Source organism: Cricetulus griseus, chromosome 4 (genome assembly GCF_003668045.3).
Source record: "Cricetulus griseus strain 17A/GY chromosome 4, alternate assembly CriGri-PICRH-1.0, whole genome shotgun sequence".
NCBI lineage: Eukaryota > Metazoa > Chordata > Mammalia > Rodentia > Cricetidae > Cricetulus > Cricetulus griseus.
Window position 1 is genome coordinate 216,638,499 of NC_048597.1, and position 15,346 is coordinate 216,653,844.

The window sequence follows — 15,346 nt, forward strand, 5'->3', positions numbered from 1 at the left end:
CCATGCAATTCAGGAGCAGCCTGGCAACATAGCAAGCTCCATTTCAAAGAATAGGAAAACTGTAGAATTTAGCTGAGCTCTAGACACACATTTGTAATCCTGACACTTAGGAGGCTACAGCAGGAGGATTACCAATTTGAGGCCAATTTGGACTATGTAGCAAGCTCCAGGGCAACCAGAGCTACATAGTGAGATTCCATGTCCCAAACAACCAAGTATGTTAGTAGCAGTGCTTGCCTGTAATCCCGGCCCTCGAAAGCCAGTGGCAGAGGGCTCAGGACTCAAGGCCAGGCTAGCCTGTGTGACATCTTGTCTTAAAGAAAGGAAAGAATGCCATTGAATTAAAATGAGCTTGATTTCAATCATCCCAGAAGCCCAGGAACAGGTGCTGCTGAGCATATCTGCTAAAGAAACACCAACATGGCAGAGGGCCAAGAGACCCTAGAAAGTGATGTATTCCAGCCAGGCCTTCCCTTCAGTCACAGAGTGGGAGCCTTGCTTGACTTCCAACCTGTTCTAGCTTCATACCTTGGTACCATCCTTATCAACTCTTTTCTTTTTGCTTTGGAGGTGCTGAGTGCTGGTTTGTGGATACCCAGGCAGATCTGCAGTGCCTAATGCCATAAGCATGGTAGTGCACCATGTGGAGGAGAAAGCTGTACACTCCTGGTCACGCATTTCCACAGCAGGGAAGAAAGCCCTGGAAGAGGCACTGCTTGTGTTTAATCCCATGAGCCAGGATCTCAGTGCCACAGAGGCCCAGCTTGTGGCCTTCCTACAGGGCCTGCGAGATGATGGCTTCCAGCCGACCATTCTGCGAAGTGGTGATGTCTATGGCTATAGTTCATGCACAGCCAACCCCCCCAGCCAGACAAAGCTACAAGCTCGTACCACCAACCCATCTGCCACATCTCTTCCATCCAGGGCTCCCCAAACTGCTGTGTCGCTACCTGCAAGCCAGGCCACACTGCTCCCTGTGCCACTGTCCGGCAGGCTGGCTAAGGGGTCCACACCAGCCCTCGCCAAGCATGCTACCACTAACTTGCTGCTGAGCTCCCTGAAGCAATCAAATGCCAGCCACACCAGTGGTACAACAGTAGGCTTCCCTGCCCACCTCTACCCAGGTGTCTACCCTGCCATGCAACTCTCTGTGGTCCTTGAAGCACTGGTCCCACTCAAGACTCCTTGCTTGGGTGCTAAGCATAGGGCACAGTCTCCGCAGCTGTCACTTGCAAACTCTTCCCTGAAACTGAGAAAAGGTTCGGGGAACCCACAGTCCAAAGCATCACAGAAAATCACAAGCAAGGGCATAAAATGCCTGAGTAGGAAAGGCCCTGGGGCTGATCCACAAGGCTCTGGGCCCCGGAGCAGTGGCCTACGTGTGAAAGGGTGCTCTGCCTTGGGCACCAAAACAGTCCAGGCCAAGGCATCTCGAACACTGACCAAAGCTGCTCATGCCCACGCCAGCCTAGCTCGAACCCAGAACAAGACAGTAAGGGTCAGGGCCAAGACAACAAAGACCAAGCCCAGGGCAGCAGGAGCCAAAGCCAAGGCCACTGTAGTAAGGAACAAGGCTAAAGCCAAGGTGGTTAAGGCCAAGGCCAAAGCAGCTCAGACCAAGCACAAGGGAAGGCCAAAAGGATCTGTTCAGAACAGAACTGGAAGGACAAGCCTGAAAAGTGGCTCTGAGTCTGTGGGGAAGAAGAGGAAGAAAGCTGAGGAGGTAAAGGGTCTTCCTCCTAAGAAGAGAGCACGGCTTGTGCTCCAGTCTCCTAAGGCAAGGCTGCGGCCTGGAGCAAAACCACAAAAGTCCCAGACTATAAAGGTGGACAGGAAATTCTCAGACGATGAGGTTCGACAGTGGGCCCAGCAGATCCTCCGTGTGAACCTCTCTCCAGTAGTATGGCTCCAGCCATTGCTACCATCTTGATTCCGTACTCAGCATCCTGAGTCGTCCTTGGCAGCAGTGCTTGGGAAAACAGTTGGGCTGTCCATGTGACCAGCATCACAGTGTGCTCAGTGTGCTATGCTCGTGGACTCTGCAGCTTTCCGGACTCTGGGTACCTCCAGGACCCCTGTGGTCACCATCCTCTCTTCAGAAGCTGAGGATTTGGGGTGGGGTGGGTAGCGGGAAGGGTGTTCTCATGGCTCAATGCACTGTGACTTGTTCTTCAAGTTGTACATTCTATGTTCCATCTATCACGTTTTATATCTTTCCACCTTCCAGTCTCCCTGCTCACCTTCCAAGGTCTTATTGTTTGATTTTGGTGTGTGTGGGCTGCTGGCAGGAGTCTGCCAGTGTAGTCCTAGGAAGAGGCTTGGAGAGAATGCCCTGGTAGCTTGGAGCAGGTCATCAGTTTGAGTGATAGGGTAATATCCTGGAAGGGCAAATCTCCCAGGCTTCTGGAGAGATGTGAGGAAATTCAGGTGTTGGCTTCTATAGATGTGTGTGAGAGATCCTGAGGGGAGGGGCAGAGCCACTATGAAGTAGGGCACCTCACCTTGAGTGGCCCAGTTTTGAACCAGATGGGCCCCATTCAAGATTGTGAGGCACTCTGGGAAATCCTGCAGCTAGCAGGTTTTTAGGCCAGGGAAAGAAGCCTTGTGATACTGCTCTCTAGGGGATGAGGTTTAAGGCTCTGCTTGTATTTGTCTAGGGGTGGGAACAGGCTGAAAAGGCTTAAGGTATTGCTACTCTGCTGAAAGTGACTGGCAAGAGGCCTGACTTGGAATTTGAACCACAAAACCTGCCCTTACTGTCCAAAGAATTTTCTCTGTGGTAACTGACTGGTAGATCCAGGAAGGCTTATACCTGTACCTCAGCAGTTTTCTGACTGGATTCTGCATGCTCCATCTTACTCAGAGGTCCGGCCTCACTGTGTGCCCTAACATGACTGTGGACATTGTTGGTTCCTTCTGCTTTGGAGAAGAGGCTGGGTCCTGAGTGGAAGCAGCTGCTGTGCCCATCTGTAGTCTACTGGTGGCCAGGCTGGAAGGTAGTGGCTAGGAGGTAGGGAACCTGCAATCCCTGAACTTGGGAATTTCAGTATGAGTTTGAGGTCAGCTTCATCTACATAGTGAAGACTCCCACACCTCTCTCTCTCTCTCTCTCTGTCTTTGTCTGTCTCTGTCTCTCTCTCTGTCTCTCTCTCTCTCTCTCTCTCTCTCTCTCTCTCTCTCTCTCTCTCTCTTTCTCTGGTTTTCAAGACAGGGTTTCTCTGTGTATCCCTGGCTCTGTCCTGGAACTCCCTTTGTAGATCATGCTGTCCTTGAACTCAGAGATCTATCTACCTGTTGGGGAATAAAGGTGTATGCTACCAGACCAAGCCAGGGGACTGGAGAGATGGCTTGATGGTTAGGAGGACTTAATTGCTCTTCCAGAGGACCCAAGTTTAGTTCCCACAAAAAAGCAGCTTGCAAACACTTGTATCTAGCTCCAGGGGATCCCATGCCCTCTTCCATGGTTACAGGCAGGCAAACATACACACAAATCATTTTTTAACGGCACAGCTGGATAAAGTATCAGCTCTTTGGGAAAATGCTGTCTTGAGAATCTTGAATGTCAATAAGAAAGGAATTGTGTGAAATCCCTTAAATAAAAACTTAATGGCTGGGCCGGAGAGATGGCTCAGAGGGTAAGAGCACTGATTTCTCTTCCATAAGACCCAAGTTCAGTTCCCAGCGCCTACCTGGCAGCTCACAGCTGTCTGTAACCCCAGGGGACCTGGTGCCCTTGTCTGGTTTCATTGGATACTAGGCAGACATGCATGCAAGTAAAACACCTATACTCATAGAAATAAATAAATAAGAAAGTAAATTTATTGTCTTTACAACAGCAATATTAATAGACGAAGCCAGGGCTGAGAGATGGGTGGCTTAGTAGGTAAAGTGCTTTTCTGTGCAAACGTGAGGACCTAAGTTCAGATGCCTAGAGCTCAAGTAAAGGGCTGCTATGTGCCTGAACACGAGCACTGATCAAACAATAAGTTGGAAGCTGGAGAGGTGGCTCGGTGGTTAAGAGCAGGTACTGTTCTCACATATCAATAGAGGACCTGAGTGGTCTCAGCACTGATGTTAGGTGCCTCACAACCACCTGCAACTGTCGCTCTAGGGGATCTGATTCCCTCTTCTGCTCCCCATGGGCACCTATGTTCACACAACCTTTAAAAAGTAAATTTACCTCAATCTCTGTCTTGCTGGATGTGGTGGCACACATCTGTAATTCCAACACTTGGGCAGCAGAGGCTGGTTGATCTTTGTGAGTTCAAGGCCAACCTGGCCTACTTAGTCAGTTCCAGGATATTCAGGGCTATGTAGAGACACTGTTGAGGAAAAAAAAAAATAGTTCTGTTTCTGTCTCTCTCTTAGAGACAGGGTCTCACTATGTAGCGTTGAGGGACCTGGCACTTGCTATGTAGACCAGGCTAGTCTTGACCACCTAGAGATCACCTGCCTCAGCCTCATGAATGCTGGGATTAAAGGTGTGTGCCACCATGTCCAAAATTTAAAAAAAAAAAAATTTGGTTTTTTTGAGACAGGGTTTCCCTCTCTAACTCTGGCTGTACTGGAACTCACTCTGTAGACCAGGCTGGCCTTGAACTCAGAGATCTTTCAAGTGCTGGGAGTAAAGGCATGTACCACTGTCAGGTGTAAAATAAAGTTTTTTAAAAACACATAAGATTGGAAACTAGAGAGATGGCTCAGTTGTTAAGAGCACTTGCTGTTGCGAAGGGTTAGGATCCCCAGCCTCCAGAGTAGCTCACAACCACCTGTAACTCCAGTTCAATCAGATTTTGCCCTCTTCTGGTCTCTAAGGGCACTGCATGGGTATGGTATACAGCCATACATGGCAGGCAAAATAAAAATACATAGTCCTTTTTTTTTGGGGGGGGGGGGTTGTCAAGACAGCAGTTCTTTGGGTAGCCCTAGCTGTCCTAGAACTCACTTTGTAGACCAGGCTGGCCTGGAACTCACAGAGATCTGCCTGCCTCTGCTTCCCAAGTGCTGGGATTAAGGTGTGAGTCACCAGCACCTGACTAGAATATATGAATCTTAAAAAAAAAAAGATGGAGAAGCAATTGAGAAAGACATCATCAACCTTTGGCCTTCATATGCACCTGCATAGGCAAGAAGCCTGTATGTCGCACACGCACGCACACACGCATGCAGGCACGCAGGCATACTCAAGATCAAGCAAAGAAAGGGAGAAAGAGGCATCCCAAGTCACATGTATTGGTACATACTTGTAATACCAGAACTAGGGAGTCTGAAACAAGAGAATCTCAAGTTTGAAACCAGCTTGGGCTATACAAGACTCTTGTCTCAGAAAAGAGAAACAAACCATAAGAGAAAGGTGTGGGGGTGGAGAGGAAGGTATCCTTGGGACCACGTGATCATGATAACCTTACCTGCCTTTCCACACACCAAGTGGGGCAATGATTCTTCTACCCTTCTTCTTTGAACCAGGAACAAGCCACCCAAGACATTGATGGCTTGGAGAATAAAGGGAGTACAGCAGCCTATGCAGACCACTGTCATTCTGGATTCTGTGAAGTTCTTGGTGCTCTCCATCTGGTAGAGACAGACTATGGCAGGACATGGTTTATGCAGCAAGGCTGTCAGCCATGCAGGAGAGCACAGGTCTGTACCAAGAGCATTGACAGCTACCGGTGGACAGTGTCGGAAGAATAGTACACGGACAGGGTGAAAACTGAGAAGCGGGCAGGGACCAGAGGTTCCAAAGCCAGAAGAGCTTTACCCACAGGTGATGTGAACCGTGGAAAAGATTCGAGCAGGAAAGTGGATTGTTTGGAAGGAAGCCTCTAATGGAGGCTGCTTACATGGTTGTGAGTGAGAGCTGGCATTGTCTGGAATAAGCTTGGACCTTTGAAGAGAGGAGGTAAAGATTCAGGAGATATTAGGAAGTGGGGCATGAGCCGGGCAATGGTGGTGCACGCCTTTAATCCCAACACTCGGGAGGCAGAGGCAGTTGGATCTCTGTGAGTTTGAGACCAGCCTGGTCTACAAGAGCTAGTTCCAGGACAGCCTCCAAAGCAATACAGAGAAACCCTGGGGGGGGGGGGGGCATGAATGAGCTGTGAGGGTGTATATGGAAGGCTGGCAGGTATTGGTGAGGAGGGTGGGCTTACTGATCCCACCGGCTGCTCTCTACCCTCCTGCTAAATTATGCTCCTGTCACTGATAAAGATGGCACCCGAGCTTGGAGTCTCAGATGCTAGGGCCACACATTATTTGCAGGAGTTCCTGGCAGGCTTTTTGGAAACAATGAAGAAAAAGTCTTACCCCACACCATGGCTGAGACTGGATCCTGGGGACCACCCATATGGTTTGCTGACCACTAAGTGTGTCTTGAGTGGGCAGTGCCCCCGCTGTCCCCAAATCATTGATCAATACCTACGTGCCTGAAATGTATGCTCTTTGAACTAGTGTCTGCAGTGGTTAAGTTTTCAGGGCCGGTAGGTGTGAGATTAAGAACCAATCATCTCCTTTATTACCCCGTCACTCTGTTCAGGATGCCATTGTACTCTGTAGCAATTTTCACTAAGATAAAATCATCCATTTTGGAGGGAAGCTCCTTAAGACACTGGATGTTCTAAACTGTAGAATCTAAAGGGAGGTGAAACATTCCATCCTTCAGGGAGGCTCCTTAAGACACAGCGTGTTCTAAGGGAAGTGAAACATTCCATCCTTCAGGGAGGCTCCTTAAGATAAAAGATACTCTGCAGTGTGGTGGTGATACTCGCCTTTAATCGCAGCAGAGGCAAGTGGATCTCTGTGAGTTTGAGGCCAGCCTGGTCTACAATGTGAGTTCAGGACAGCTAGAGCAGTTACACCCGAGAACCCTGTCTCAAAACAACAACAAAGATACAAGTTATTCTAAGGGGAAGTGAAACATTGCATTCTGCCAGGGAAGCTCATTCAGCTCAGGAATTCAAGAAGTCCTGGAAACTGAAGGGATTCACTGCCCACCCCCCCACACCCTCCTGAAACATATATAAACCATGAAGACTGCTCAGATTGGTTGAATGGAAGAAACAGATCTGCCAAGCCACCTAGAGGTAGCAGAGACAACAAAGCTTCTTGGAAACAGGCTCAGACTGTTGTGCAGCCCGAAGGCTGTGCATTGTGTTCCAGGTTTCCGGCTGTCATGAGCTGTCACCCATGCTGGGATAGACTTTGGTGATACAGTTGTCTTTGGGTCATGTCTGCTCCTGTAAGTAACCCCAATAAAACTCATTGGTTCATCAAGTTTGACTTTGGTGGTATCTGTACTTCATTCTGGTCTTGGTTCCCAGCCTGGAGTGTCTGTCACACAGAACACTTTGATCGTTTAAAGGCAACTTCCTGGAATGCCAGGAGGCTGTTCATGTAAGCTAACAAAGCCAAGTGTTCTCACTTCTATAAACAAGGTTGGTTGCCCCAGCTGCACTGAATGTGCTTGATCACATGTAGGTGGGAGGCACATAGGCAAGACGTATGTCAGGAAGTATGCTTGCCTCTAATTGGACAAAGGCAGAAATGGGTTTTGCCTTTATAAGCACCTAACATAATTTCCAGCCATTTTCTAGGAATTCAGGTATGGACCTGGCCAGTGTCCATTGCCCTGGCCAATATTTAATGACGTTTGCTTCAATGGCTCAAACATTGTGATAGTGGTCTTATTCTCAATCAATAGGATTAACGATAGGAAGTAGAAAGAAAGACAGGCCTGGTCTGACCTTCATGGTGAGGAAATGAACATTTTGTCATGTAGGCAGATGGACAAAGCTTACAAAGGAAGATGGGTGAGCCCCTCCTGGGAATGACTTCTGTAGTCTGTAAGTAAGGACGCTGGGAAATGTAGTCTTTCAGCAGGAAACTATCAAACACTGTCATGCTGAGGGTGCTACCCACCTGTGCTATTTATAACTCTGTGAGGGGGCAGTGCATATGTAGACAAGCCTTGGCTGGATGCACTGTGACTGTTGCTTCCCTAGCTTGTAGAGCCTCCTGTACTGTGCCTCCTACTTGCAAGTGTCTCCAGTCATGGTGGGGAGGGGCACTATGGATCAGCACTGTGAAAGGTGAGCTCTTCAGACACTTTAATATACTCCTGCCTTTAGTGTAGTTACTATGGAGACCCCATCCTGGGCTTGGGCCAGCAGTGGTAGCCCTTCCTCTGACTTGGGTACCTTGACTCTGGCCCCTGTTGTAGGAATTTTTGTCATGTAGATAGCATGAATGGGTACATTTTGTGCTTCTGGAACCTGGGTATAGAGTGGAGGCATACTTGGCAATGGTAAACCCACAAACCTAGTCTTTTTGTTGATAATTCCAGTTTCATCAAGGCTACAGGACAAATCTTTGCCCATCCTATCTGTATACTAGACTCATTTTTAAAATTATTTATTTATTTATTTATTTATTTGGTTTTTTGAGACAGGGCTTCTCTGTGTAGCTTTGGAGCGTATCCTGGCACTTATTCTGGAGACCAGGCTGGCCTCAAACTCAGAGATCTGCCTGGTTCTAACTCCCAGGTACTGGGATTAAAGGCGTGTGCCACCAACGCCTGGCCACATTTTTTTTTTAAGATTTTATTTATTATGTATATAACATTCTGCTTCCATGTATATCTGCACACCAGAAGAGGGCACCAGATCTCATAACAGATGGTTCTGAGCCACCATGTGGTTGCCGGGAATTGAACTCAGGACCTCTGGAAGAGCAGCCAGTGTTCTTAACCTCTGAGCCATCTCTCCAGCCCCGCCCGGCCACATTTTTTAATTTAAAAATTATTTTGCCTGATGGTGATGGCACACACTTTTATTTTTTTAGTATTTATTTATTTGGTTGGTTTTTAGAGACAGGGTTTCTCTGTGGCTTTTGGAGGCTGCCCTGGAACTAGCTCTTGTAGACCAGGTTGGTCTCAAACTCACAGAGATCTGCCTGCTTCTGCCTCCCAAGTGCTGGGATTAAAGTTGTCCACCACCTACACCCAGCTTGGCACACCCTTTTAATCCCAGTGCTCCAGAAGCAGAGGCAGGAGGATCTCTGTGAGTTCAGAGGCCTGCCAGGTATACAGAGTGAGTCCAGGACAGCCAGGGGTACACAGATAAACCCTGTCTCAAAAAAAAAAAACCCAAAATTATTTGGTTATTTTATGTTGTTTTTTTTTTTTTCCAGAGCTGAGGACCAAACCCAGGGCCTTGTGCTTTCCAGGCAAGCGCTCTACCACTGAGCTAAATCCCCAACCCCTGATTATTGTATGTATAGGTGTGTTTTACCTGCATGTTTATAAGTACCTTATGTCTAGGTCTGCTGTCCACTGAGGTCAGAGGTCAGAAGATGGTATATTGGAGTTAAAGACAGTTATGACCTACCATGTGGGTACTGGAATCTGCAAGAGCAAAAAGTGTTCTTATTTATTAGTTTGTTTGTTTAGTTTGAGATTGTCTCTCTACATAGCTCTGGTTGTCCTGGAAATTACTATGTAAATCAGGCTAGCCTCGAATTCACAGAGATCTCCCTGCCTCTGTCTCCAGAGTGCTGGAATTAAAGACATGTACTAGCATGCCTGGCTGCTCTTTTTATTTTTAATTCTAAAGTTCTCATTTATTGTGAGAAGGAGAATGCCACAACATGTGTGTGGGGTCAGCCAATTGGTTCTTCCCTGTGTTTGTCTGAGTTCCAAGAATGGACCTCAGATGGCTAGGCTTACCCAACAGGTATCTTTACTTGCTGAGCCATTTTGTGGGCCCTAGACATCTGTCTTTACAGAGTACCTGCTGTGGGAAAGGAGGGCCAAATAGAGAGAGTGGTACACAGACTACTGTGTCTTCTCCCTCCCAGACTGACACTTTCTGGCTGTGTATGTAGGTAGAATAAATAGGTCCTTAAGATACAAGATACTGGGGCTGGAGAGATGGCTCAGAGGTTAAGAGCACCGACTGCTCTTCCAGAGGTCCTGAGTTCAATTCCCAGTAACCAACCACATGGTGTCTCACAACCATCCGTTATGAGATCTGGTGCCCTCTTCTGGTGTGCAGATAGACATGGAAGCAGAATGTTGTATACATAATAAATAAAATCTAAAAAAAAAAAAAAAAAGATACAAGATACCTAGAACAACACACATATATATCAATCCTGTCCGCTCCACTCCTCTTGCTCCCTTGGGTGCCCTTAGTCATGAGAAGACCCCAGGAAGAGTAATTGCCCCGCCAGTGCAATAGCGATGTTATTTTCAAGACCCTGTGGGCTGTGATCCCACCAAGTGGGTGCTGCCAGCATTATTTTCACCCTAGCTCCACCTCTCACAAACCTGGCTTCCTGGCAGTCAGGACCTGTACTCTGGAGGCTGGCAGTGTGAACACACACATGGAGGGAATGAGGAAACCTCAGCCGGATGTGGGCTCCCCTTCATAGATATTGCAAATCTTTCTTCTCTTTACATTGTTCTGGACACTGTCCCTAGGTGGTGTCAGTCTGAAACCAAAATTTGTTTCTGCAACCAACCCAGCAGGCCACACTCACACCCTTAGGCATTAGTTATTTTTCCTCTCTCTTCTGAAACCTCGGGGGACCCCAGGGTTGCAAATTTGGCAGCTGCGATGCCCAAGACTCTTTGCAACCAATGTGCCATGTCGTATGAGAGCCTCTGTCATATAGAGCATGTGGCATTAACCAGTTTTGTGGGAACACATGCCTACCTATGATGGTATGTGACTTATACCTGGTATTAGTGGCCATGTTATCACTAGTACTAGTGTATGTGGCTACAAACAGTTGGGAGTCTTTTTGTCTGAGGATGCATGTGCCCAGTATATGTACAGCTATGCATTATTGTGTGGACAGACTGTTATGGATGGGTCATGGCAAGCACTGAGCATGATGGGGTGGGTAACTGGGGTTGAGAGTGGCCTGAGAGGCACAGGTGGGGGTTTGGGATGGTACAGGCAGATCCCTGGAAGCAAGCGTTTCTAGGAAGTGCATGGTCTGTGTCTGATGGGATGACGTCTTAAGCATGTTTAGACCTCAGTGAGGTCGGAGTAGAAGTCACATCAAGGGATGAGCCGGGTGGTGCTGCACGCCTTTAATCCTAGCACTTAGGAGTCAGAGACAGGTGGATCTCCAGGAGTTCAAGGCCAGCCTGGTCTACAGAGTGAGTTCCAGGATAGCCAGGGCTACACAAAGAAGCCCTGTCTTGAAAAATAACAAAAAGAAAGAAAGAAAGTTATTTTGTTGTTGTATTTTGAGAGAGATGTCTAGCTCAGCTGGCCTTGAAGTTGCTGTGTAGCCAGAATTATCCTTGAGCTAATCTTCCTAACTCCATATCCCAAATCCTGGGATTACAGGCAGGTACCACTGCACCTAGCTCACAGAGGGCCATTCTTTTTTTTTAAGATTTTGTTTATTTATTATGTATACAATATTCTGTTTCCATGTATATTTGCACATCAGAAGAGGGCACCAGATCTCATAACGGATGGTTGTGAGCCACCATGTGGTTGCTGGGAATTGAACTCAGGACCTCTGGAAGAGCAGTCGGTGCTCTTAACCTCTGAGCCACCTCTCCAGCCCCACAGAGGGCCATTCTTGAAGCTACAATTATTACTGTCTGCTATCCTGACCCAGTTTCTCTCCTCCGGCTTATACCTGTGATCTGCAAGGCTTCTTATTTATTTCATATGTGTGTATGGATGATTTGCTTGCATGAATATCTGTGTACACAGAGCGTGTGGGAGTCCATTGGAACTGGAGTTACAGACTATTGTGAGCCACCATGATGGTGTTGGAAATTGAACTCAAGTCCTCTGGAAAACTGTCAGTGCTCTTCACCACTGAGCCCTCTCTTCAGTCCCAAGGATCCATCTTTACCAGCTGTATTACATGGGTACCTACCACAACAGAAAGGACATCTCCTGTATAGGTGCCAGATGTGTGCCCCAGGCTGCAGAAGTTCCCTTCCACACTGCAAATCCTGGTCTGCCTGCTTTACTTCCTGGGACCAATGCCTGGTTCTCCTGCAGCTTCAACCTAGGACATAGCCACCTGTGCAAGGAGATCTAATTGATATTTGCATGTCCTACAGAAAGTACTGCATCAGGCGCGGGAACTAATAGACAGTCTCCTGTCTCTGTGGGGAGTTTGCAGCAACCTATAAAGTAGACAGTTAGGGATTCAGGCAAGGAGTCTGGAAACAGGAGAAATGGAATTTCTAGTCAGCTTCCCAGAGTCCAGATACACAGGGTCACAAGGTGGCCTGCTTGAATTTGGAGTCAAGTAGTCACGCGTCAGAGGCTGTCTCTAGCCAGGCTAATGCTGACTCTCCCTGTAGGCAGAAACTGGCTGTATTGTCCTGGCACTGTGTGCCGTGAACAAAGTACCTCAAAGTATTATAATGGGAATTAGACCAAGTCAACAGCTTGGCTTGACTTAAGAGGGCCATAATGGTGCAAGGTGAGGCCAAGTAGGCATATGTGCGGGCAACAGGTAAAGGAAAAATTGGTTAGGCTCTGACAGGAGGGAGATATATAGACTATGTACTGTGTATCTCAGGAGTCCAGGTAAATTGAACTTACCACAGACAAGGAGCACTAATTACTCCTCTATCTACCTAGTCCATCCCCCACAGATACTGAGACTGAGGCTCAGTTTTTGAGGGAAGCCATGCTCAGAGTCCAGGATGTAGAATACTCAGAAGACTAAATAGCATCCTGGTGCAAGCCTAAGAGGCCTGTTCATGGGCAGAGTACCTGCTTTGGGGAACTGGTCAGCTCACAGGATCAGCTCTGTGGGAACTGAAAAGAAATTGGTCAATAGGGATATCCACCTATGTGCCTGATGTTGTACCTGCGTCCTCTGGGGCCCCGGGTCAGAACTGTAGAGTGGATGGGAATATGGGTTACTGTGAGGGATGTGACCTTAGGAGGACTCTCTCCTGGGGGTAGGCTGGGTGTAGCACAGCAGATCGGAAACATACATTCTTCAGTATGTTGTGCATCTTGTTTGCAGTAATACAGAGCCAGGGACTTGGTGGCCCATGTTTCCATGCTCCTGTCCTGGCTGGTTTTGTGTGTCAACTTGACACAAGTTAGAGTCATCAGAGTGGAAGGAGACTCTATTGAGGAAATGCCTCCATGAGATGCAGCTGTAAGGCATTTTCTCAATTGGTGATCAGTGGGGTGGGGGCCAGCCTATGGTGGATGGTGCCATCTGGGCCAGTAGTCCTGGATTCTGTAAGAAAGCAGGCTGAGCAAGCCATGGGAAAGAGGACAGCAAGCAGCACCCAACCATGGCCTCTGTATTAGCTCCTGCCTCCACGACCCTGCCCTGTTGGAGTTCCTGTCCTGACATCCTTCAGTGATGAACAGCAATGTAGAAGTGTATGGCAAATAAACCCTTTTCTTTCCAACTTGCATTTCTTTTTTTTCTTTTTTTTTCTTTTTTTTTGGTTTTTGAGACAGGGTTTCTCTGTGGTTTTGGAGGCTGTCCTGGAACTCGCTCTGTAGACCAGGCTGGCCTTGAACTCACAGAGCTCCACCTGCCTCTGCCTCCCAAGTGCTGGGACTAAAGGTGTGCATCACCAACGCCTGGCTCAGTACACATGCTATTTTTAACAATGAATTTGCAAGGTTTCTGCACATTTCCTAATTATTTTTCTTTTAGACAGGGTCTTATTATGTAGTTCAGGCTGGCCTTGAACTCATGGTGCTCCTCCTTCTACACTGAGTTTTACGATTACAAGGCTTTGGTACCAGGCCTAGCTCTAACAACTGGTTCTTGCAAACCTCATACCACGGAGTAATTGTTAGAGGCAGGTGAATGGTCTGTGAAAGGTTAGGATGAAGGTACATTACATTATCTGTAAGCAGAGTTTTCCTGTCCCACAGCCATTCTCAAATAATCACTCAGAGGCTTAGTATTACTTATAAATGCTCAGCTGATAGCTTAGGCTTATTATTAACTATTACAACTGAAATTAACCTATTTCTATTAATCTACATCTTGCCACGTGGCTTCATGACTTTACCTGTCCTCTAGTACATCTTGCTCCCCTGGGACTGGCTGGCATCTCTCTGACTCCATCCACCCTTCTTTCTCTCTGTATTTTTTAAAATATTTATTTAACTTTTATTTTATGTGCATTGGTGTAAGGATACCAGATCCCCTGGAACTGGAGTTATAGACAGGTATGAGCTGCCATGTGGGTGCTGGGAATAGAACCCAGGTCCTCTGGAAGAGCAGCCACTGCTCTTAACCACTGAGCCATCTCTCCGGCCCCTCTCTCTGTATTTTCAGTTTGGCTTTCCCGCCTAGCCTTAGTCTGCCTTGCTAGAGGCCAGGTCAGTTTGTTAATTAAACCAATCACAGCAACATATATTCATTCACACAGTATAAAGGAATATCCCACTGTTGTTGAATATTATTTTAAGGTGTGTTACATTTGTTTATGTTGCATTTAGCTCTGTGAAGCTGTGATTCTTTGTCTGCCTAAAACACCTGATGATCTAACAAAGAGCTGAACTGCCGATAGCAAGGCAGGAGAAAGGATGGGGAGGCTGGCAGGCAGAGAGAATAAATAATGGAGAAATCTGGGATGAAAAGAAGGAGAAAGATAGAACAAGGTCCAGCCAGCCAGCCTGCCACCAGCCAGCCACCCAGCCAGCCACCCAGCCTGCCACCCAGCCTGCCACCCAGCCAGCCATGGAGTAAGAATGAAAATAAGATATACAGAAGTGCCGTGGTGGTGGCTCACACCTTTAATCCTAGCACTTGGTAGGCAGAGACAGGAGGATCTCTGTGAGTTCAAGGCTAGCCTGGTCTACAAAGTGAGTTCCAGGACAACCAGGGCTGTTAAACAGAGAAACCCTGTCTTGAAAAACCAAATACACATACACACACACATACACACACACACACACACACACACACACACACACGAGAAAAGCCCAGAGCAAAAAGTAGTCAAGATAAATTAAGAAAAGCTGGCTAGCCAGGTGGTGGTGGCACACCCCTTTAGTCCCAGCACTCGGGAGGCAGAGGCAGAGGCAGACTGATCTCTGTGAATTTGAGACTAGCCTGGTCTACAAGAGCTAGTTCCAGGACAGCCTCCAAAGCCACAGAGAAACCCTGTCTGGAACCCGCACCCCCCCAAAAAAAAAAGAAAAGAAAAGCTGGCTAGCAATAAGCCAGGCTAAGGCTGGGCATTCATTTTAAGAATAAGACTCCATGTGTGATTTACTTGGGAGCTGGGTGGTAGGCTCCCAAAAGAGCCTAAAGTACAAAAGAGCCAAAACATGGAAAACAAACAAGTACATTCCACAGCAGTTATCAGTCAAGGCTC

General features: G+C 47.5%; 1 protein-coding gene across 1 annotated transcript; it reads left to right on the top strand.

Moving 5' to 3' along the window:
* Window positions 1–420: 420 nt before the first annotated feature.
* Window positions 421–2,448, top strand: Ccdc71 (coiled-coil domain containing 71). Its single transcript, XM_027414567.2, has 2 exons — window positions 421–448; window positions 579–2,448. The coding sequence occupies exons 1-2, from the start codon at window positions 421–423 to the stop codon at window positions 1,928–1,930; spliced, it is 1,380 nt and encodes a 459-aa protein (XP_027270368.2). The 3' UTR covers window positions 1,931–2,448.
* The last annotated feature ends 12,898 nt before the right edge of the window (window positions 2,449–15,346 follow it).